Source organism: Galeopterus variegatus, unplaced genomic scaffold (assembly GCF_000696425.1).
Source record: "Galeopterus variegatus unplaced genomic scaffold, G_variegatus-3.0.2 Scaffold2041, whole genome shotgun sequence".
In the NCBI taxonomy this organism is placed as follows: domain Eukaryota; kingdom Metazoa; phylum Chordata; class Mammalia; order Dermoptera; family Cynocephalidae; genus Galeopterus; species Galeopterus variegatus.
In genome coordinates, this window is record NW_007728152.1 from 3,278 (window position 1) to 25,563 (window position 22,286).

Here is a 22,286-nt window from a genome sequence, read left to right on the forward strand (position 1 = left end):
ACTTTATGAAAACTGGGTATGAGAAGCAAAGGTGTATTATCATACTGGTAAACAAAATTTACCCAAATGATGATGAAGATGTTTAATATTTACTTTTTGTAGGCTTAATTAGCTCCATGAATGCCTCAAAGTGGGGTAGGAATTCTTGCCTTCTGACCCGTAAGAGAAAATATACAAAGTCTGTAATCTCTCTGTTTCTAAAGGTAGGTACTGGGTTAGATACCAAAGTACTTATTTTTCTTCCTTGTTTAATCCCTAATCTGTCTTCATTTCCTATTCCCTTCCTCAAACACCCAGTAACCTGTAAATGGCCGATTACCTGCACTACTTGATATCTGGGAGAAGTGGGCATGAGAGTATGGAACAAAGTTTATCATACTTTTCTTTTTTTTTTTTTTGTCTTTTTTCCATGTCCGGCAACGGATCGCAACCCTCAGTGTTGCCCCCGTACTGGACCGGGGACCGGCAACGGGATTGCAACCCTCGGCGTTGCTCCCGCGCCTCGCTCAACCAGTGAGCGAACTGGAACCGGTCTGTATGTGGGATCCGAACCCTCGGGCGGGAGCGCCGCCGCGCTTCCCAATCCACCAGGCCGGCCCTACAGCAGGATTTTAAAAACATACATATACAAAGGACCTAGAATAACCAAGACCTAGGGGTTGGGAAACTTTTTCTATAAAGGGCCAAATAGTAAATACTTTAGAGTTACAGGCCCTACAGTCTTTGTCCTAACCACTGAGTTCTGCTTTCATAACAAAAACACAACCATAGACAGTACATTAAAAAAAGGCATGGCTGTGCTGTAATAAAATTTTATTTACCAAAACAGGCAGTGGGCCAAATTTGCCCTGTGGACCAGAGTTTGCTGACTTCTGGCCAAGATAATCACAAAGAAGAAAAAGAAAAAGACATCAAGAAGAAAAAGATGTCAAGACTTATTAAGACTAACTATAAAGCTAAATATAACATACGATTAAAGTGGGCTTTGGTTACAGCCAGACTTGAATTTATGTGATATAACCTCTATTAATGTCAATTTCTAAAGTGCAAAGACTGTAATAGTAAAAAAATGTAAGTTTCCTTTCCCTTAAGTGGTTAATATCAACCAAGAGAAAGTTCTAATGGGGAGTTCTGCCCATGGTCCTGTCTTATTCAGTATTTTTAGTAAAGACCCAAGTGAAATTATAACACCTGCTTATATTGACTCAAACCTGAGATGAATGTCTAATATATTAAGTGAAGAAAATGGGGTTTATGGAAATTTTGATAAGAATGAAGGAATCAAGTAAAACCAACGAAAAATAAGTTGAATGTTGGGAGATAGTATAATAATGGTGGATAAATTGTGAAGTACAATTTAGGTTCAGAGATTTAAAAAGGTGGTATGTACCAAACAGCTGAAAAGTCCAACAACAGCAAAATAGTTAAATAAATTACACAACAGAATATTGAGTCTCTGAAGACGGGCCTGAGGTTCTGCATTTCTAATATTACCCAGGTGTTGCTGATGCTGCTTGTACATGGACCACACTTCTAAGTTGCAAGGTTTTAAAACAAATAATGGTGTTGTCAGATGTGTTTAGTTCAATTGCATATGTGTAAGGGGTTATTTCCAAGCAGCAATATTCTCTACGGTAATTATCTCCTAGGAAACATTTTTGCTAGAAACCCTGAAGGACTGGCCATTAAAACACAGATATACTGTTGAATACTTTTCATTACAGTGAAAATAACAGCTTTCAGAATTAAGTTCTGGAGAGAACTGGTCCCTACCATTACCCCCATCTTCACGTGTGTGTGTGTGTGTGTGTACACATGCACTTGTTTTTAAACCACTGCATAAAAGAGATCAGAAGCTCTGGATGTGTCTATGTAGAGTACTTTTCATAGCAAAGTCAGCACCTTCTAGAGGTAGCTCAATACTCGGTGGTTCTCAAACAGGTATCTTATCAATTATAGTGCAATCAGGACAGCATTTGATACCCAGTCTCTTGGTATCTTCTCTGCATAAGAGGGTATAGAAGAGAAGCACTCACTTGAGTAAGAATGCATATGTTCAGGGACTAGGGTAGGAGAGGACTAGTATTAGTTTTTGTGTATGTTGAAAATATAAAATTTCCTAAGTGCTATAAATACAAAAAACAATGCTGTGCTTCCCACTGTGTATTTTATGAAACATTACTACTGAAAGACATTTCCTGAAACTCCCTAACAAATGAGCTATAGAAGTTTAGCTATATATAGCATTATTTATCACAGCAAATGACTGTTGACCGCTTAAAAATTAATGGAGAATTAGTTACATAAATAATGGAAATTCTTACGGTGCACTAAAATGTAACCATTAGAAGAACAAGGAGAGAATGGACAGGTAGTCATAATGAAGTCTTAAGAAAAACAGCTGTAAAGGTAAAAGCACACTGTGATGCCATTTTTGTTTAAAAAACATATACATTAATATGTACATAAAAAAGATTAAGAAATGCACTAAAATGCTAACAGTGATTGACTCTGTTTGATGGGGGTTATTGATGACTTTTAAATATTTCTCTTTTGGCTTATCTCAATTTTCTATAATATTGCTTCTGTAGTAAAAATACTAGAATAGAAGATAAAACATAATGCAAAATGTCATCATATCCAGTATGACTAGCTATTTTTTACATGTATACAGTGATTATGTGATTAATGCTTAATATTTTATCCTTCACACTCATAGCTAACAAAAGCAGGCTTAAAAATACATGTACCTAGGAGAAAATATAATATAATATTTTTTAACAATTTGGGGAAAGGTGGGATGTCTATGCTTGACACTACTGGCAGAAATTATAATATTCATAATATTGTGAATATTTACAATAATATTCACAATATTATGAATATTTACAATAATATTCACAATAACTGACAAATTTCTTTAATAAAAATATAAAATTTTCCGATGAGAAGAGACACCCAAAGCGAAGTTTATAGACTGTGGTAAGCAGAATTCTAAGATGATACCCAAGATTCTTGCCCCCTGGTATATACACCTTGTGAATATGATGGATTTAATTCTGTGATTAAATTATGCTATATGGCGAAGGTGGGATTTTGCAGCTGTAATCAAGTGCCTAACAGTTGACACTGAGTAAATCTAAAAGAAGATTATCCCAAGTTAGTCCTTGAACAAGGAGCTAGGAATTCCCTGAAGTTAGAGAGATTCAAAGAGAGATTCTGTTGCTGGCCTTGAAGAAGGAAACTTATGTGGTGGAGAAGGTATATGGCAGGAACTGGTGGGCAACCTCTAGGAGCTGCAAATAGTCCCAGGATGACAGCCAGCAAGAAAATGGGACCTCAATCCTACAACTCAAGACACTGAATTCTGCCAAATACCAGTGAGCTAAGAAGATAAGATCACAGTCCTAGCTGACACCTAGATTTTTCAGCCTGGTGGGAGACCCTGAGCAGATGAGGAATCTATCCCGTACCCCAGTTCCTAACTCACAAAAACCATGAGGCAGCATATTTGTATTGTTTTAAGCCAGTAAGTTTGTGGTGATTTTTTATGCAGCAGTAGAAAACTAATACAGTGATAAATGATGAACCAGGAAAATACGAGAAGTCAAAAAGTTTTTGGAGAGGTTGGCCTGTTAGCTCAGTTGGTTAGAGCACAATGTTACAACTCCAAGGTCAAAGGTTTGGATCCCCATACCGGCCAGCCACCAAAAAAAAAGAAAAAAGAAAAAATGTTCATGGAAAGATTTGTATTATCCTTTTAATTCTATTTTTTCCACCAACTTTTTGAAGTACTCTCATGTTTGCCACATATAAAAGTATAATATAACATCAGGGTTGATATTCAAATTATTTAACAACTGGTTCAAAACCAGTGCACAAGTGAAAACAGACACTGGCCACAAACAACCTATACTAATGCATAGACTTGAACATCAACCCTGCCCTTAATAGAGAAAACTCTCCTCCACATTACTAAGAACAAGAAAAACCCATTTGAAAAACAGGAAAAGAACACAATCAATTTACCAAGGAAATTCAAATGGCCAATAAACATATCAAAAGTTAAACACTTCATCACTAATCACAGACATATTAAGACAATGAAGGTCCAATTGTGTCTATAAAAATCACACAGATTAAAAAGTGCAACTTCAGCCCATTATGGCTGGGTGTGAAAAACAGGCAGTAGTTTTCTGGGTTGAGAGAATGTAAATTAGCATGATATTTTAGTGGAAAATGTATCTTATAAAAACAACTTCACAAACATATATGTACAAAGATGCATACTGCATGCTGAATTTTCTTTTATTTATCTATCATAATTTTTAATCTTGATTATGTATTTCCTTGCTGTTAACTCTAAGCTACATGAGATCAGGGACTCATGCCACAATCTTAGGAGTTCACAAAATATTTGTTGAATGAATAAGTGATGTTAACTGCCAGTATTTTTATATTAGCAAACTGTGTGGCTACCACTAAACATAGCAAATTAAGCTTGACTACATACAGTGAAAGACTATGCTCTTAATGTTAAGTTATGAAATGACTTAGAAAAAAATCCAGATATTGTTGAATAAAAGAACAAATTGTAAAATAGTAATACAACATGTTCTAACTCATAAAAGAAAAAAATTGTAAATATGTATGCTCACATATAGAGAAATATGCATAAGGAAATGGATGGTTATATATTAACCAGATTGCTAATGGTGGTTAACCTGTAGAGAGTAGGGCTTTTAATTTGTTTTGTATGCTTCTCTGAATTATCTCTACAGGAGCACTTCTATAAATAACAAAATTAATAAGATTCACTTTAAAGAAAATGTGGAACTTACAAATTTACTTCCTTAGAATCAGAAGTTCAGTAAGAATCTTACTTATTCTTAAACTAGGGGTTCTTAAGCAAGCATCAGTGAATATCTAGGGGCCAAATGGTGGGCTAGAAGAAGCCTGTAGTCTTTTTAGAATTATTTTCGAAATATATTTCAGAGAGATGGTCCACAGTTTCATCAGATTCTCGAAAGGATCTGTAAGTGCATTATCACCATCACTCCCCAAATCCCTTCCTTCTACTTTCACTGGTAATTTATTTTACTTTTAAAGAAACCATGGCAGTAGACTCCTTGACTTTTGCCTACTAACTTTTGAAGGGACAACAGTGAAGCATAAAGCTGATGTGGTTGAATTAATTACTCAATGCTTAAATATAGCACTTCTTTGCCAGAATTATCAGGCATTTAAGGGGATACAAAAAAAGAGACCAATGTTAAGGTCGGTTTCTGTAGAAACTCAGAACTCACCATTTTCTTCATGGCAATAATCAAATCCTGCCACACTACATCTTCGAAAAACCATCTTATTCTCAGTGAGAGTTCCTGTCTTATCGGAAAATAGGTACTGAATCTGTCCAAGATCCTCGGTGATATTCAGGGCTCGGCACTGAACAGTAGAATCCATTTTCTCACTGTAGAAATCCACATCACTTTGAATGAAATATATTTGCCCAAGCTTCACAATTTCAATGGAAACATAGAGAGAAATGGGAATCAGGACCTAAGAAGAACCGTACAATTTTAAAAACTTTAAAATATGTTAAAGAAAGGATGAAAACCAAATATAACTGGGTAAGTAGCAAAGATCTTAAAATTCTATGATAAGCTTGATAGAAATTACCTGTAACAAAATGATCATGGTCCAAAACATATAAAATCCTGCTAACACTGGTGATATAGTACGTCCATCAGGCTCGGGGATATTAAAAAAGTGTATGTTTTCGTATCTGCTCAACCAGATTCCATGACCTTTCAAAAAATTCACAAACGTCAAAAGAATGCTACATGTGTATTATGCAAAAACAGAATGTTATTCCTAAAGAAGGAGGGATGAGAGTATTTATTTTGGTGAAACACCAATTATCTCTTTTTGAAAATATATTCAAATTCAAGAGGCTACACATTCTCCTGTCTCTCTCTCTTTAAATCTCTTCCCAGGTCCCTTCAGTACTGTGGCAAAGTGTAAGTGGATATAGTCAATGTTAATGTTTTTCAGGCCAACGGATAAGAGAGATAAGGACATGAAGAAAAAAAAAAATTGACAAATAAAAGCTCCCTAAAAGCTCTTTAAGTCAAACATTCATAAATATCATTTTGAAAAATGTTAAATTAATATGTTGCTGAAATGTCAGCAAATAATAAAATTTTACCTACCTAATGCACCAGTTAAACACATTATAATCAGAAGCAGTACACACCAGAGGACATCTGTGTTTGCTCTTCTTTCTAATTTACTGCGTTTATACCGTGGTCCACTGTTGTTCAGCATTGCTTTGGTTTCATGGCCTACACAGGAAACGAAATAGGTCAGAATGTACAAATTAAAGCCAGCTTGCAGATATCATATTTAAAAGTCTCTCTGGCAGACAATTTAATAAAATGTAGTTACACAATATATTTTGTTAGTTTCGTGTGCTTTTGTGATCCATTTAGAAAAACAGAGACCAAGATTAAATTTATCAAGGAAAAACTTTCTTTTTGGTTCTGTAGGTTGCATTTTGAGTAAATGAAAAATGTTAACTTGGAGAAAAGCACAGAAGAGACAATGATGAAAATTAGAGGTAAAACCAACCTGCATAAACCACAATGCCCACAACAGCCTCTGTGTTTCTAATGGTGCATCCTCTAAGCAATAAATTTTCTTTACTGAGACCCACACGTTCTTTGTTGGAATGTTCTCTATAAGAAAGACAGCATATAGTTTTATTTTTAAATAGCAAAAGTGGGAATATAAAAATAAAAACCATGGTTCTTTAGTGTTCTTGACTTCGAATAATGTTAGGCAGTTAACAGGAAAGTTCTCAAATCTGGCCCATTTGGTTTCAGTTACCTGCTTTGGCTAGGAAAAAGATGTAACAAGTTTCTAACTACCATTGTTTTCTACTAGTCATTGTTTGTCAACTTCTATTAATACAAAAACTCAAAAATACTATAAATAAGGACCTGCTTTTCTAACACAAACTGTATTTAGGGTAAATTAGTAGTTGATGAGGGAAAATTCTCTATAGAATTAGAAAATTGCCATTTTCAACCTAGATGCAATCAAGAATCATTCCAGGCAATGACAATTCATGGCTGCTAAAATCATTAGGTGAAAGACTGATGGGGAGCTTTTTAATGAAAGGGTAAGGCTAACCCCACCAATCTTACAATAGGACAAAGAGACATCACAGGCCTCCTGATTTATGGAAAAGGAAATCATGACCCTTCAGGCACCTATCAAGACTCTACCAGGGCATTTCAACCTGGGGACTGTGGCTTTAGAGGATCTGTGAAGCCTTTGAAATTGTATGTAATATTTTATACATGTATATATGGATGTGCACATATATGTTTATTATTTTCTAGGAAGAGAATCTATTTCTTTCATCAGATTCTGAAAGTGCTCCTTGACAGTTTACAGACCATAAGAGGGCCAGAGAAGCATGTTAAACATCACCACAAGGAAGCAGTTGGCTAAATCTAAAATGTGATAAATTCTGTAGGCAAAATAACCTGGGTTATTCAACAAATGAATAGCATGGAGGAGGGCGGTACTGAGAGAGGGGCAGCTCAACACAAGGAAGAGGCAATCAGCTCCACCTAGGATGTGGTGAATTCTATAAGCTGATGACATAATTTCTTGGGAGAGAGAATTTAGACACACATCAACCAAATGCAATACAGACCTTTTTTTTTTTCTCTGCTAGAATAAAACAACTACTAAAAAAACTTTTTTGAGATGATTGGAGAAATTTGAACAAAATTTGGTATTAGATGGTATTAAGGAATTGTTCTTAGTTTCGTTAGGTGTGATAATGGTATCTCTGCTAGAATAAAACAACTACTAAAAAAACTTTTTTGAGATGATTGGAGAAATTTGTACAAAATTTGGTATTAGATGGTATTAAGGAATTGTTCTTAGTTTCGTTAGGTGTGATAATGGTGTCATGCTTAGGGATTTTTTAAGTCTTTACCTGCTATAAGTACGTAGCGCAGTATTTACAGTGAAATTATGTAATGTGGGGGTGAGAAAAGAAGTGGGAGGGCAGTTGAAACAAAGTTGGCAAAATTGTGAAATATTTAAGCTGGGTGAAGGCAAATGGGTGTTCATTATACTTTTCTTTCCACTTCTGCATGTTTGAAGTTTTCTGTAATAAACACTTAAAAATTTATCAAAGTAATTATTTGATGAAGTTACTATAGTGGCAAAAATACAGAACAAAATCACTGGAATACTATAGTGGCAAAAATACAAAACAAAATCACTGGAACATCACAGAAAGTAATGTTTTTCATATTTGAAACTGTCTTAATTTCCACATTAAAATTAGGTTGCTGTTTAAGCAATAAACTTCAGTCTATAAGTAGTTGCTTCTTTCTTACACGTATAAAAATTGTCAATATATCTTCTATCTTTGGTATCTGCAATTGAGATTGCAGATGGTATGAAGACAAGAAAATAAAAACTCTTCAAAGAAGATTTCGTACTACAAAGAAAGAGGAAAACAGATTTGTCATTTCATTCCCATAATTTGCAAAGCACTTTCTTCTAACGAGTACATGTTGACATTCCTTCATATATACAGGTTTATGTACAAAGAGATGGTCAGAGCAAGAAGTATCCTTGAGCTTAATCTAATTCAATTTCTTAGCTTTACAGATGAGGAGATTAAGTCCCAGCATTTACACATAGCATTACCAGGCAGGCACCAGCCAATCCTAACAATCCAAATGCCTAACAATGTGGCATTTGTTATTGCTAGAGTCCTTATAGGAACGGATTTAACATATTAAACTATCCAAAATTCCTTAGCAAGTATTGAGATTTTTTTCCCTTGGTATCATTTTTCACAATTACATCACTCTAGGTTACCATCATTAGACCAAAGTCCAACTTCTATTTTGATTGCACTTGCTGCAAACCCTAAACATGTTCTGCACCTGATGGTTGTATATGATATTTGGCATTTAGGGTGTAGAACCTTCAGAGTTTCATATGGAACACTGACTATCACCTACAGTTGTCATCCACCCAAGAATCCATGTAACACCTAACTACTATGTGCCCAGCACTCTCACCCAGATGCTGGAAGTAGAAAAATAAACATTACACAGTCCTGGCTCCTGGGGTCTAAGAGGATATGATTGACATAGAAATATGTAATAGTAATAAAAATATGATAGTTATTATGATAGAAATCTGATATTCAATATACAATGTGGACACAAATAAGGAGGATGACAGTTCTACCTGAGAGTAAGAAAATCAGAGAAAGCATCAAATGGACAGTGAGCTTGAGCAGCTCAATTTTTGTTGATTTTTTTAAAACAGGCCACAAAGCAGGAAAAGTATAAGGAGCTAGTTCAATGGATCAACACAATTCCACAGAAAATCACTGTATCTACCTGGGCTGATTCTCTTATTCAATGTTTCCCTGCTAATTGCTGAGGCTAGGTGCCAATATAGACATCAACACAGCAGACCATGGCCAGTGCAATCACTAGGGAAGGCAGGTTCTGAGGATTCCAGGAAGAAGACCACTTTAGCAGTCAGATCACGCTATTCAGAAAGCAAGGCAGGGCCGACCCCATGGCTCACTCGGGAGAGTGCGGCGCTGGGAGCGCAGCAGTGCTGAGAGTGCCGAGGCCGCTGGTTTGGATCCTATACAGGGATGGCCGGTGCGCTCACTGGCTGAGCGCGGTGCGGATGACACCAAGCCAAGGGTTATGATCACCTTACCGGTCACAAAACAAAACAAAACAAACAAACAAACAAACAAACAAACAGAAAGCGAGGCAGCAAATGTTGAAGCAAACTGACACCAAAGGAGCCCATCACAAATGGTGCCACCAAAAGGCAGGTAAACATGTGCCCAGGAACTCAGAACCAAGTGATAATTTGGACAACAGGATATTTAAAAAAAAAATTACAAAACAAGAAGAATTCAAAATTAAATCCTTGATATTTAAGTGTGTTATCACTTTCACCAATTCTTAAGATAGTACTAAGGCCATAAATTTTATATCATAAATGTCCCAGATGAAGAAAAGTATATGCATAACTGTGGGATTCATAACTAGTATCAGGATGGTCCTAGAGCATTAATAAATATCTGCAGATGATAGGAATTTCTGAATTATTTATTAGAATCTATGCAGTACACTCCAGAAGAGAGCTTCTACTCATACCATAAACACTTATCTATCAATAAAACTGGAAAACTAAAAAAACCTTTGCTGGTGGTCTTTAACCATATAGGTAGTTTCTGAAATTAAATATATATGTGAATACCTGGAGCACATATGCATTTGATTTCAGCCAAACTTTATAAATAAAAATAATTTTATAAATAAAAATGTAAAGATAAGCTGGACCTCAATATCTTACAAAATTCTCTAATGGATTAAGCAGATAATTTTAGAATGCTTTATGAAACCAATGAGCAAGGAAGCAAAATACCTTTATAGAACACAGCTTCAATAAGGTATGGATTCACTAAGACCAAGCCATGTCAACCTTATCTCATTTCTTTTATTTTTATACAGATTTTTGTATACCTTACAAAATGAGGTATACAAAAATGATAATAATAAATGATATTGATATATCAATAAATGATATTGATATTGATATGTCTCATAAAATATTAATATGTACATCACAGCAAACATACGGAAAATGTGAGTTATATGATCCTATGATTTGATTTGCTAATAATTAATACCTATGGAGTTCTTTTGATGTACTAGAATCCATATTATGTATTCTAAATATATTAACTAGTTTCTTCTTTATAACTCCATGAGGTAGGTTCTATAATTAGGCCTAACTAACAGATGAGGAAAGAGTGACATAAAGAGGATCAGGAATTTGCCAAATTCTCAAAGCAAGAAGGTGTTTAGACCAGGATTAAAATCAAGTTCATATGATTCTGGAGCACTCACCCCTAACTGAACACAAAGCATGCTGATTAATCAACTGATATCAGCTTCAAAGTAGGTATTTAGCAGAACAACAGAATTTCAAGTTGTGCAGAGTTTTTACCAATATCTTAGGATACAGGAGTGCTTACTAAGGGACCATGAGTGTGAGCTGAGAGACATTTCAATCACAATGTACCTAAATAAAATCCATAGGTATAAAGATGGGCCCAATGTGACCAGATAAAATTTACTGAAGAGTATTAGTAGACTAAAACATTTTTTGGTTTACAAATATAAAATGAAGGAACCTGACTTAATAGTAGTTCAGGTAAAAAAAAAAAGGACTATTTAATTTTAAGATACTTCATCTCAAGTACCTCTGGAGAAAGGGAAGAAAAACTGATATTTAGGCACATGTTTTATTTTTATTTTTATTTTTATTTTTTTTGAACATGTACCTCCATTTATTTGTTTAAAAATTATACACATGCGTTACTCTTCTGGTAAATTATCTGTATTATGTAACATACACAAATGTAGAAATTGTTAAAACATAAGACAATTCCTTAGGCACATGTTTTAACATAAATTACTTCATTTGAGTCTTACAACAATACTATGAAGGAGATGTCATCACTTCCATTTTAAGATAAAGAAATTGAGAAATAAAGTATTTAATTGACTTGCCTAAAGACACACAATAACTAATGGCAGAGCTGGGATTCATTCAAATTCATGTCAATATAACTTCAAAGTTCTTGCTTCCCTGAGCATAGCACTGTGAAGGGTCTAGAAGTTATGTGGCATGAGAAGCTACAGAAGTCTTAAAAAGCTTTGGTATATAAATACAGAGTTTAGAAACAAGGATCAACAAAACATAAGATAAAATCTAAGCTTATGCAAATAAATAAGCTGGTGATTATATCTATTGCAAAATAATTTTCCAAATTGCAAAATATAATTGCTAGGTTCCTTTAATTCAGTTCCAAAAAAATATGATTGCCAGACTGAAGTGTTTGAACTCCAAAAATTTAAATGAACATTTGATGGGTTTATTCATATACAGAGCAATTGAGTGGAATTCTGGAATAAAATTTAAATGAACATTTGATGGGTTTATTCATATACAGAGCAATTGAGTGGAATTCTGGAATAAAATTTAAATGAACATTTGATGGGTTTATTCATATACAGAGCAATTGAGTGGAATTCTGGAATAAAATTTAAATGAACATTTGATGGGTTTATTCATATACAGAGCAATTGAGTGGAATTCTGGAATAAAATTTAAATGAACATTTGATGGGTTTATTCATATACAGAGCAATTGAGTGGAATTCTGGAATAAAATTTAAATGAACATTTGATGGGTTTATTCATATACAGAGCAATTGAGTGGAATTCTGGAATAAAATTTAAATGAACATTTGATGGGTTTATTCATATACAGAGCAATTGAGTGGAATTCTGGAATAAAATTTAAATGAACATTTGATGGGTTTATTCATATACAGAGCAATTGAGTGGAATTCTGGAATAAAATTTAAATGAACATTTGATGGGTTTATTCATATACAGAGCAATTGAGTGGAATTCTGGAATAAAATTTAAATGAACATTTGATGGGTTTATTCATATACAGAGCAATTGAGTGGAATTCTGGAATAAAATTTAAATGAACATTTGATGGGTTTATTCATATACAGAGCAATTGAGTGGAATTCTGGAATAAAATTTAAATGAACATTTGATGGGTTTATTCATATACAGAGCAATTGAGTGGAATTCTGGAATAAAATTTAAATGAACATTTGATGGGTTTATTCATATACAGAGCAATTGAGTGGAATTCTGGAATAAAATTTAAATGAACATTTGATGGGTTTATTCACATACAGAGCAATTCCTGCACGCTGCTCTGTGGTCAGGTACCAAGGATCCATAAGTGCAGAAGACATGTCACCCACCCTCAGGGAGCTTCCCATCAGGCAGATAGGATAAATAATTAGAGAAAACACAAAAACAATGAAATAGAACACCCAGACATAACATTTAAAAAATCATTATACAACCACATTAACACCTCTAATTATCACTGAATAAAAATATTACTTAAAACAGTCCTGAGTCTGGTGCAGCTAATCCCTAAAAGGAGAATGGCAAATTTTATTCCTTTTTAAAGTATATTTGCCTATTTTATACATCTTTTTAAAGGAAAGACAGATCATTTGAGATTGATTTGCCTTAAATTGACATCAAACTTCTCAGACTTACGGCATTTATTACGCTCCATGAAGCATTTTTCTTAGAGTAAAATGAGGGAATTTGAATGCTAGCATGTCATATCAGCCAATTAAGAACCATTTTCATACAATGCCAGCAACAAATGTTAAGAAGGTCTGCCTCATTCCCCCACTGTCTTCCAAATAGCCATAAAAACTGATATATGTCATAACAATACACTTATTTTTTAAAGAAAAGTTACTCTTTCTATTATATTTATGGGGCTAAATATTCAAATTGACTGTCAAAGAATCCTGGGATATAGTTATTTTCTAAGTTAAATGACTGATATATTAAAAGTTATTAATTCATCTGATTAGAAATGCCACCTTATAACAATACTTTCCTAACTTCTGCTGTACAGAATTATATCAGATATTTCAAGAAATATTTAGCTTAAAAGACAACCTAAGAAGTACATTTTTCAGGACATACGTAATACTTAATGCACAAGGTTGAATTCAACTAAAGAAAATCCTTAAAAGTTTGTTAGTCCACGGAGAAAGACAAATAAATGGTTTATATTGTCTTTTTTTTTATTGGTTATGAATATTCAGGAGATACAAAGCTGATTGTCACCCCTTGTGCCCAAGATGTGAAGGCCAGATCCACACTGGCAGCATGCCCATTACCACAAATTGTATTTGTACCTCATGTCCCCCACCCAAATATTCCCCCCTCCCCCCCCCACTCTGCTTTGTATCCCAAAGTATGTTCTCTCCCTCTGCAAGTCCAATGCACCAATGTGGACTTTCTTTCCTTCCTTCTTTCTCTCTTAGCTGCTACTTATGAGTGAGAACATGTGGTATTTATCCCTCTGTGCTTTGCTTATTTCACTCAACATATGTAGGGTTTATATTGTCTTTTCTAAAACTTTTCCTAGTGTCTGTGTATACTAGTTCATTTTTCCATAGAGGGAAGTAACAGAGAGAAGATCAAAAACATAGGCAGGGGTCGCACTTTGAAGGTTTAGTCCTACATGAGACACCTAGGAGTAAAAACTTCATTCCATAGGAAATGGGGAGTCACTAAAGGTTCACAAGAAGAATGTAGTCCTACTTAGTTTGCTAATACCTGAGACAGAATAATGGACAGATTGTCAGGTGGGAAGCTAGTTTACAGTACGAATGGCCAAGACACCAATGGGAACTTATTGAAATAATTCAGGTAAGGGTTAAAGATGGTCAGAATTAAGGCAGACAACAGAGATGGATAGAAAAAGATGAAATCAATACATATTTAGGTACCAGAAACAATGAAGTTTTCTGACTTGCTACATGTAAAGGAGTTTTCAGGATGACATTTTGGTACCTAACTTGCATGGTGGGGTGATGGGTGGTGCCTTTCTCCATGTCTCAGATTGTAGAAGCAACTGGTTGCATCCTAGGGGAGGTAATAAATTGTTTGACAAGTTTTTATTTAAAATAGAATATGTAGTTGAAGATGTCCCCCAGTTTGAGGGTTCTGACCTGTAATAATGAGTAGAGATACACATTTGGAAATCCTACGTACACAGAGGGCAGTTGATATAAGGTAAGGATATAAGATCTCTTAGGGAAAGAGACTTCAAAGTAACAGAGAAGTAGAAGAAGACCCAACAGGAAGTGGAGTCAGAGAAATCAAGGGAGAAGGAAATTTTAAAGAGGGAGTAATTACAGCCAAAAGCCACAAAGGGGTCCTGTATAGTAAGGACCAAAGTGCCTATGGTATTTGGTTATTAGGAGGTCTATTGACCTTAGTAAAAGCTGATAACATGAAATTGTTGTTGGTGGGAGTGAAGGTGAAAGTGTGGCCTCCAGTGAACTGGGGAAGGACTAGAAGGTGAAGAAGTAGATTTCCTGAAGTTTAGCTATGAAAGGAATAAGGGTGAAAGTAGCCACTGCAGGGGAAAGTAAGTCAAAGGAAAGGATGAGAGGTGGGCATGCATACAGGATGTGAGGAAGAAGCTGATGGAGAAGGCAAAGTAGAAAATAAAGGACAGAATGCGGGGGATGTTGGCTGAGGCTACAGAGGAGCCACAGAAATGGGATTAAGAACACAGACGGAAGAATTACTATCACAAATATTACATGAGAGGGAGTCTCTTCTTCAGCTAAGGTCAGAAGAAAGTAGGTAAAGATGTGGATGGTGTAAGACAGAATTTAGTTCATGCTTAAGAGCTTCTACTTTCTATATGAAGAAAGCTATGAGGAAATTTGCTGAGAATTTGTGAAGGTAGGAACAGAAGACAGACTTTAACATTAGGGTTAGGGATTTTATTTTTCTTTCAAATACAAGAAGTAGAATTCTCTTAAGGAACAAGTTTATTTACTCTATATTGGAATAAAATTCAAAATTCAAATGAAGTCAATTTTATAACTGAATTTACTCCATTTGGAGGACATACCAGGCTTTATTTTATTTCATTTTATCTTACTTTATTTTTAAAAATTTTTTGGCAGCTGGCCAGTGTTATCACAGCTGGACCTTGGTGTTATTAGCACCATGCTCTAACCAACTGAGCTAACTGGCCAGCCCAGGATTTTAAAAAATAGTTATTTTTTTTCCCAAAGGGTACTAGCTAGTTCAGTTTAATAAACGTATACTGATCTTAATATGCCAGTTACTGTGTTAGGTGCTAAGGATATAAAAATGATTAAGACATGGTCCCCACTCTAGAGAAGTTATAGTTGAAATCTGAAACAGAGACACAGAGCAATTTCATAAGAGAGAGGTATGCACAGGTTACTATGGGAGCAAATGGGAGGGGCTTTCAGCCTGGGAGTGGGTGACACCCAAACCGAGTCTTGAAGGGTGATCCAGGATGAGTCAGGCGAAGAAAGGTAGGAGAGCTCATAAGTCACAGTGCTTATGCCGAGAGTGGAGGAACAAGGGACAACAGGCACAGGAGAGCAGGGTGTGAGAGAGCAGCGACAAGCCAAGTAACAACGCTCACGGTCACATTTAACTAGCTTTGAACAGTTGCAAGGGTGGTAGATGCAAAATGAGGCTACATTTTCTTCCCTGATGTAGAACTAAAACTAGTAAGAGGACTTTCTTCTTCACCCAGGGCCTAAACGTTCAACCAGAATTTCTCGCATCTACTTGCTGGTTTGTGCTTGTGTATGACTCTCACTGGTCAGGAGAGAGCGCTCGCAATCCCTCCTTCAGGCAAACTTCTAAGCCCATATTGCTTCTTTAAGAGTTCAATATCAAACAGCTCTGCTATATAAGCATTGGGAAAAGCTGGGAAAATGCACACTGAACTATTAACAATGATTCCACTGGGGTGAGAGTTAGTAAGATGGGAAAAGAATGAGGGGTGGACTTTTACTTCTTGTTTTGCAAAATGTAGAGAGAGAAAGGGTGAGGTTATAAATGAACTTTTTTCATGTTTTTAGTATTTTTCCAATAAAACACTAAAAATAATTTATAACAAGCAAGTAATGAAATATCATTGGACACAACAGTAGGTTAGATTTATCAGATGCTTTATAAACATCAACTCATTTAATTTTTATATCAATGTTATATGGTTGGTATGTACTATAACCCCCTTTTACAAATGAGAAAAAAATTGGCCTTAACAGGTTAAGTAATTTGCTCAATGTCCCACAGCTCCTATGTGGTTCTGTGATTTGAAACAAGACAGGTAGCCCAGAGTCCAGTCTCTCAAGTACTGGAGTTTACTGGTGGCTACAATCACTTCTGATGACCACCAAATAAAATGTGATTTAATTGTGCATTATAATTAGTGAATTTGTAGAACTACTGCTTTGTAAAATGTCATACATATGGTTAATTATTTTAAAAGGCCACTTGTCTCATTTCAAGAATTATGACTTCTATGGATTTATGAGATAATCTTGAATGTTAACATGAGCTGAACATCAACAACATGGTGTTTTTTAAAGGTTAGAAAATAGTGTACATTCCTTGAGGGCAGGCATTGTAACTATTTTTTGTTTAAATCTCTCAGTGCCTACCACCTAGTAGGACTCAAATTTGTTAAATGGTTAATTGTCTTATTTTCAAAACACTTCTATTACCTTGAAACAGCCCTTTAAGCCTTACAAAGGGCTCCTATTTTAAAGGCAATCTTAAGAAAGTCAGGTTTTCTATAGCAGTTTATTCTAACTTAATTGGTGTGTAATATTATTTAAATGTTTAATTTCTAGACTAATGTTTGTTATTTCAAACAAGTTTCCCATAGAAAAGTAAGCACCCTGTGAAAGACCAAACATTAGAAATAAGAACCAAATTATCTGCACAGAAATGTTAATATGCTTCTTCCAAAATGCTGTTAAATTTAGTAGCCCAGGACTTTCATCCTATATTTGCTGAGAAATAATTTGTTCTCTAAAGTGATTTTTCGTATTTCATAGAAATTTAAGTTAGCATATTTAAATTAACAAGGCATGGTTTTATAGCTTACCTTTATTTCTGATATAATAATTGTCCTGAGAACAATTTGGGGGGGAAATGTAAGCATTATTTCCTCTACAACATCAAACCAAAGCAAATTACATAGAATATAGATAAAAAGACATAAGGTTGCCTGAGTCTATTATGAAATGCAATCATAAAGTAATATCTTAGAATGGATTAAATAATTGACTAGACTATTGCATTTTATTTTTAAGTTTATATGCAAATCATCTAAAATAGATATGGACTATGTCCTGAGGAAAAAATTATACCAGGTCTCCCATTATGTAATTTTAATATTTAACAAATAGTAGAGTGTTATAAACATAAACTCTAGCTAATAGTCATTATTAACCTACAATAACAATCAAAATGACTAACCCTTACTTAGCACTTAGAAAGGACTAGGTGCTATGCTTACTGTTTTATTATTACATTCATAATGAAGGAAACTGGGTGTTTAGCTAACTTATGCAATTTGCCCAAGGCTACACACTACTAAGTGGGAAAAATTAGGATTACAACTTTTTAGAACAATTTAGAAAAGCAAATGAACACACATTATCAACCCTTAACTAGCACTAAAAATCAGCAATTACTTATATACCAGAATCTGTATACAAAAATACATAAAATAAGCATTCTTTCCATTTACTAGATTTGGCATTAGCTGGGTAATCTTAAAATTGATCAAAATCTGGACTTTGTTTATCATATAATCATTGTAAAATAGTACTTCTTACAGCTATTTTTTGAGGGTAGAGATTGTATCAACATTTAACTTCTCTATACCTGGCATATATATAATAAGCACTTACATGTTATCGCATGGTGCATAGAACTGTTGTAGTAAAATGCTTTATTGCTTTAAAATGAAAACCAAGGACTTACACTATTATTTCTTTTTTAAAAAACACAATACAATTTCATTTAACTGGTTATTTTTAATAACCAGTTTTTCTGGTTCCCTTTTGATTAGACACAAACATAAGGAAAAAATAGAACTAATTTTTCATTATCAAAGTAATCTCACATCATCTTACAAAGGAGAAAAAAAGTTCTTTTCCTTGTTTTCTTGATAGATACTTAAAACAAAGGTTGTAAAAACCACTGAAGAATTCTAATAATGAAAAAAATTCAGAATCCTTAAATATCACTTCTTCAGAGAAGCCTTCCCTAAACTTTTCCTATATGGCTCACATAATACTAAAGATAAGTCATACTTGTCTGTACTGTTTACTAAGTATTGACTTATATCTACAAATAAAAACCTAGGAGTTGCATATAGTACATCCCACAGTCCAAAATTCACCTTAATTGAGTTCATTCTTGGCTACACAGACTTTCTATTTCATAAATACTGGAAATAAAGTCTCCAACAGAGCAAATATGCTCCTGCACAGACCTCCTCTTATGAATGCCCTGTGCTGCTGCTGCAATGAGATGCTTCTAGTTTTGTGAACAGAAAAAAATACTCTTCTCCATTTTTCACAATCCCTTTCCTCCACAGGTAGCTCCTGTCTTCTCTTTTTCATATCCCATCTTGCTTTTCATATCCACTTATTTTCATTCTTGTTTTTCATATCCCATCCTCAAATTATTAATTAAAAAGGGGCCGGCCCGGTGGCGCAATGGATAGTGCGCCACTTGGGAAGCGTGGCGGCGCTCCCGCCCGAGGGTTCGGATCCCACATGCAGACCGGTTCCCGCTCACTGGCTGAGCGAGGCGCGGGAGCAACACCGAGGGTAGCAATCCCGTTGCCGGTCCCCGGTCCGGTACGGGGGCAACACTGAGGGTTGTGATCCGTTGCCAGACACGGAAAAAGACAAAAGACAAAAAAAAAACCAAAAAAAAAACAACAACAATGCAAAAAATGTCCTGGTCACACCTAAGGGGGAAAAAAGTAATACTCTATACGTTTCTAAATAATACGTGTATATTGCTTAGCAAATCTCCGATTACACTTACCTACTGTAAACTTTAGTTACTAAATTGTTGATCTGTTTGTCAATTTTGTATTTTCGGTAATCTTCCAAACCATCTTTAATTGCGATAATTGTAAGGACCACCACCAGAGGCAGCATGGTAATTTCTTTTTGGAAGGCTTCTACCAAAGGTACCCAATTCAGGACAACTAGGAACAGGAAATATAAATTGGCAGCTCTGCAACCCAAACACACACAAGGAGATGTTAACAAATCAAAGACTGAAGTAAAAGAGGTAAAATACCTTACTGCGTTTTCTTACAAGTTTCTATTCATTGATTTCGTATTCTACAGAATAGAGAACTAGCAAAATCTAACAAAACTGAATGAAATATGAATTACCCTCCTAGACATCTGGCTTGTGCCGTACTTTATCAATGTGAGATATTATTCATTAAGTATATAATAATGAATATTTAGGTGGGACAGTCCTGAGTTGTATAACATGATGAAAAGCATAACAAGAAATACTATTTTGTTTTTTAAAAGTTAACAAAAATTCAGAGTTAATGTGTTACAAAAATAAACATACAAGTAAATAAGTAAAGACCCAAATCAATCCTCTAGCCTTTTGTATGTCTGAACATTAGAATCAAAAGAAGCTCAAAATAAGTGGAAAAGCCTGAAGTTTTATCTTCTTGAGACTAACCCTATTTTTTTATGCTATTTAGAACACTGTCTTCAGGAACTTCTTCTATTTCTCTTTTTTGTATATTTAAATACTCCTACACTGGTTCCTTATTTTGGGCCATAAGGTAAGTTCAAGATGCCCTTTTCCTTAAAAGAAAAACAAAATCTCAATCCTGCATAGCCCCTTAAATTTTTACCACGTTTTTCCATTGATCATGAAACGTCTCAAAAGAATAATCTACCCGTACTTCGCCCTCACCCCAAACTCCTTTTACTCTGAAATTCTTCCTTAACTCTTTTTGCTACTTCTGTGGCTTCAATTATTTCCATGTGGACCACATCCAAATCTACAGCTCTAGCCCTGAAATTGTTCTAGTTTCAGATTTTTACTCCATCGAGTGCACTAGATTCCATAAAAGACAGATACACCTATAAGCACTTAAAGCCATTAATTCAACAAATTCACATCTGTACTTTAAACCTAGCCCCTGCTCAATAAATGCATATAGAACATATGTAGAATGAAAAATTAGAATGAATGTATGTAGAATGAATAATGAATGTTGGGAATATCTGTACTCTCATTAGCATCTCAAACACAACATTTACAAAAACAAAATAATCTTCCAGCCAAGCTTCTTTTTACTCTTGTCCTCTCTTTTCTTTGTTAATTGTTCTGGTCATCACAGCTCAACATGTTCATATCATCTTTGTATTCCTTTCATTTAATTCCCCACACCTGTAAGCCACAATATCTGTAATAGGCTATTTCTTCATTCCCACCACATCGTTTTAAGTTCAGGTCTCATTACAACTCCCCAGGATAAATGTAGCATCTTACTAAGTGTTCTGCCTTCAGTTTGCCTGTAAGCCCTTCCGTCTACCCACCACACTGCCTGACAGTGAAATACTGACATAAGCATGATATTCCTCTGTTCAGAACTGTGCCTGCAGACTTGGGTCTCTTTATCCTGACATCAGGACTCCTCTAGTTGGTCATACCTATCTTTCCAGCTTTATTTCCTGCTGCTCCCCAGAGTAGACTCTATGTTTAGTCAGTGAGGACTACCTCCCAGGCTTCAAGCAAGTCTTCTATGGTACTGCCTTTAGGCTTTTACCCATACTCCTTCCTTTATCTGAAATATGCTTTGACCTCTGCCTTGAATATCTCACATGCCTTACATAATTAAGTCAAATGCCACTTTCCCTTCTATCGCTTCAGCTAGTGTAATCATGCATCACTTCACAATGGGGATACATTCTGAGAAAAGCAATGTTAGGCAATTTCATCATGTGCACATGATAGAGTGTACTTACACAGAGCTAGATGGTGGAGCCTAATACATGCCTAGGCTATATGGTATAGCCATTATTATCTTATGGGACCACCATCATACATGCAGTTTGTCATTGACTGAAATGTTGTTATGTGGCACATGACTATATTATTTCTCTTTTTGCTGCTTCCATTCTACTTGGTCACACTTTATCACACTAATCGTACCCACTGTGTCTTTTCATTGTTTGATTACTATCTTGTTTCCCTGACTAAACTGCAAACTCCATAAGGAAAGGAGCAACACTTATACCTGCATTTCCATCAATGCCTAAGCTCACAGGAGAACTTCAATTAATGCATATTAAAGTGAATTGTCATTGTTTTACATAATAACCTCTTACACCTGCATTTGGTTCAGAGTTCTATTTCCCCATATTATCAAGTAAGAAAAGTCTGAAATTAAAATGCAGCATGGGTTAATGGAAAGATCACTAAAGCAAAAATGAGGAGATACAAGGCTATTTGCCTCTGGTCTACTACTTATCACTGGTATGACATTAGCTAAACAACAGTTAATTAGTTTGCTAATCTATAATATGAGAAAAACAATATCTTCACTGATAAAGAGAAAGCATGTTACCAATTGTAAAGTGCAATGTGAATGTAAGGGGTCATCATTCCACAACAACAGACTCTTACCAAAATTGTCAAGGATGATGTCAAAAATTCTTAGGCTTA

General features: G+C 35.0%; 1 protein-coding gene across 1 annotated transcript in view; it reads right to left on the bottom strand.

Annotated features, from left to right (window-relative positions):
• Window positions 1–5,306: 5,306 nt before the first annotated feature.
• Window positions 5,307–22,286, bottom strand: part of LOC103596536 (probable phospholipid-transporting ATPase VD) — a gene marked incomplete at its 3' end in the record, with an annotated part of 54,018 nt that continues 37,038 nt past the window's right edge. The window contains exons 3-7 of the mRNA XM_008580176.1: window positions 19,623–19,817; window positions 6,631–6,737; window positions 6,213–6,344; window positions 5,680–5,807; window positions 5,307–5,559 (exon numbers count right to left, since the gene is read on the bottom strand). Coding sequence (XP_008578398.1) covers window positions 5,307–5,559; window positions 5,680–5,807; window positions 6,213–6,344; window positions 6,631–6,737; window positions 19,623–19,817 — 815 coding nt within the window. The remainder of the gene's footprint in view (window positions 5,560–5,679; window positions 5,808–6,212; window positions 6,345–6,630; window positions 6,738–19,622; window positions 19,818–22,286) is intronic.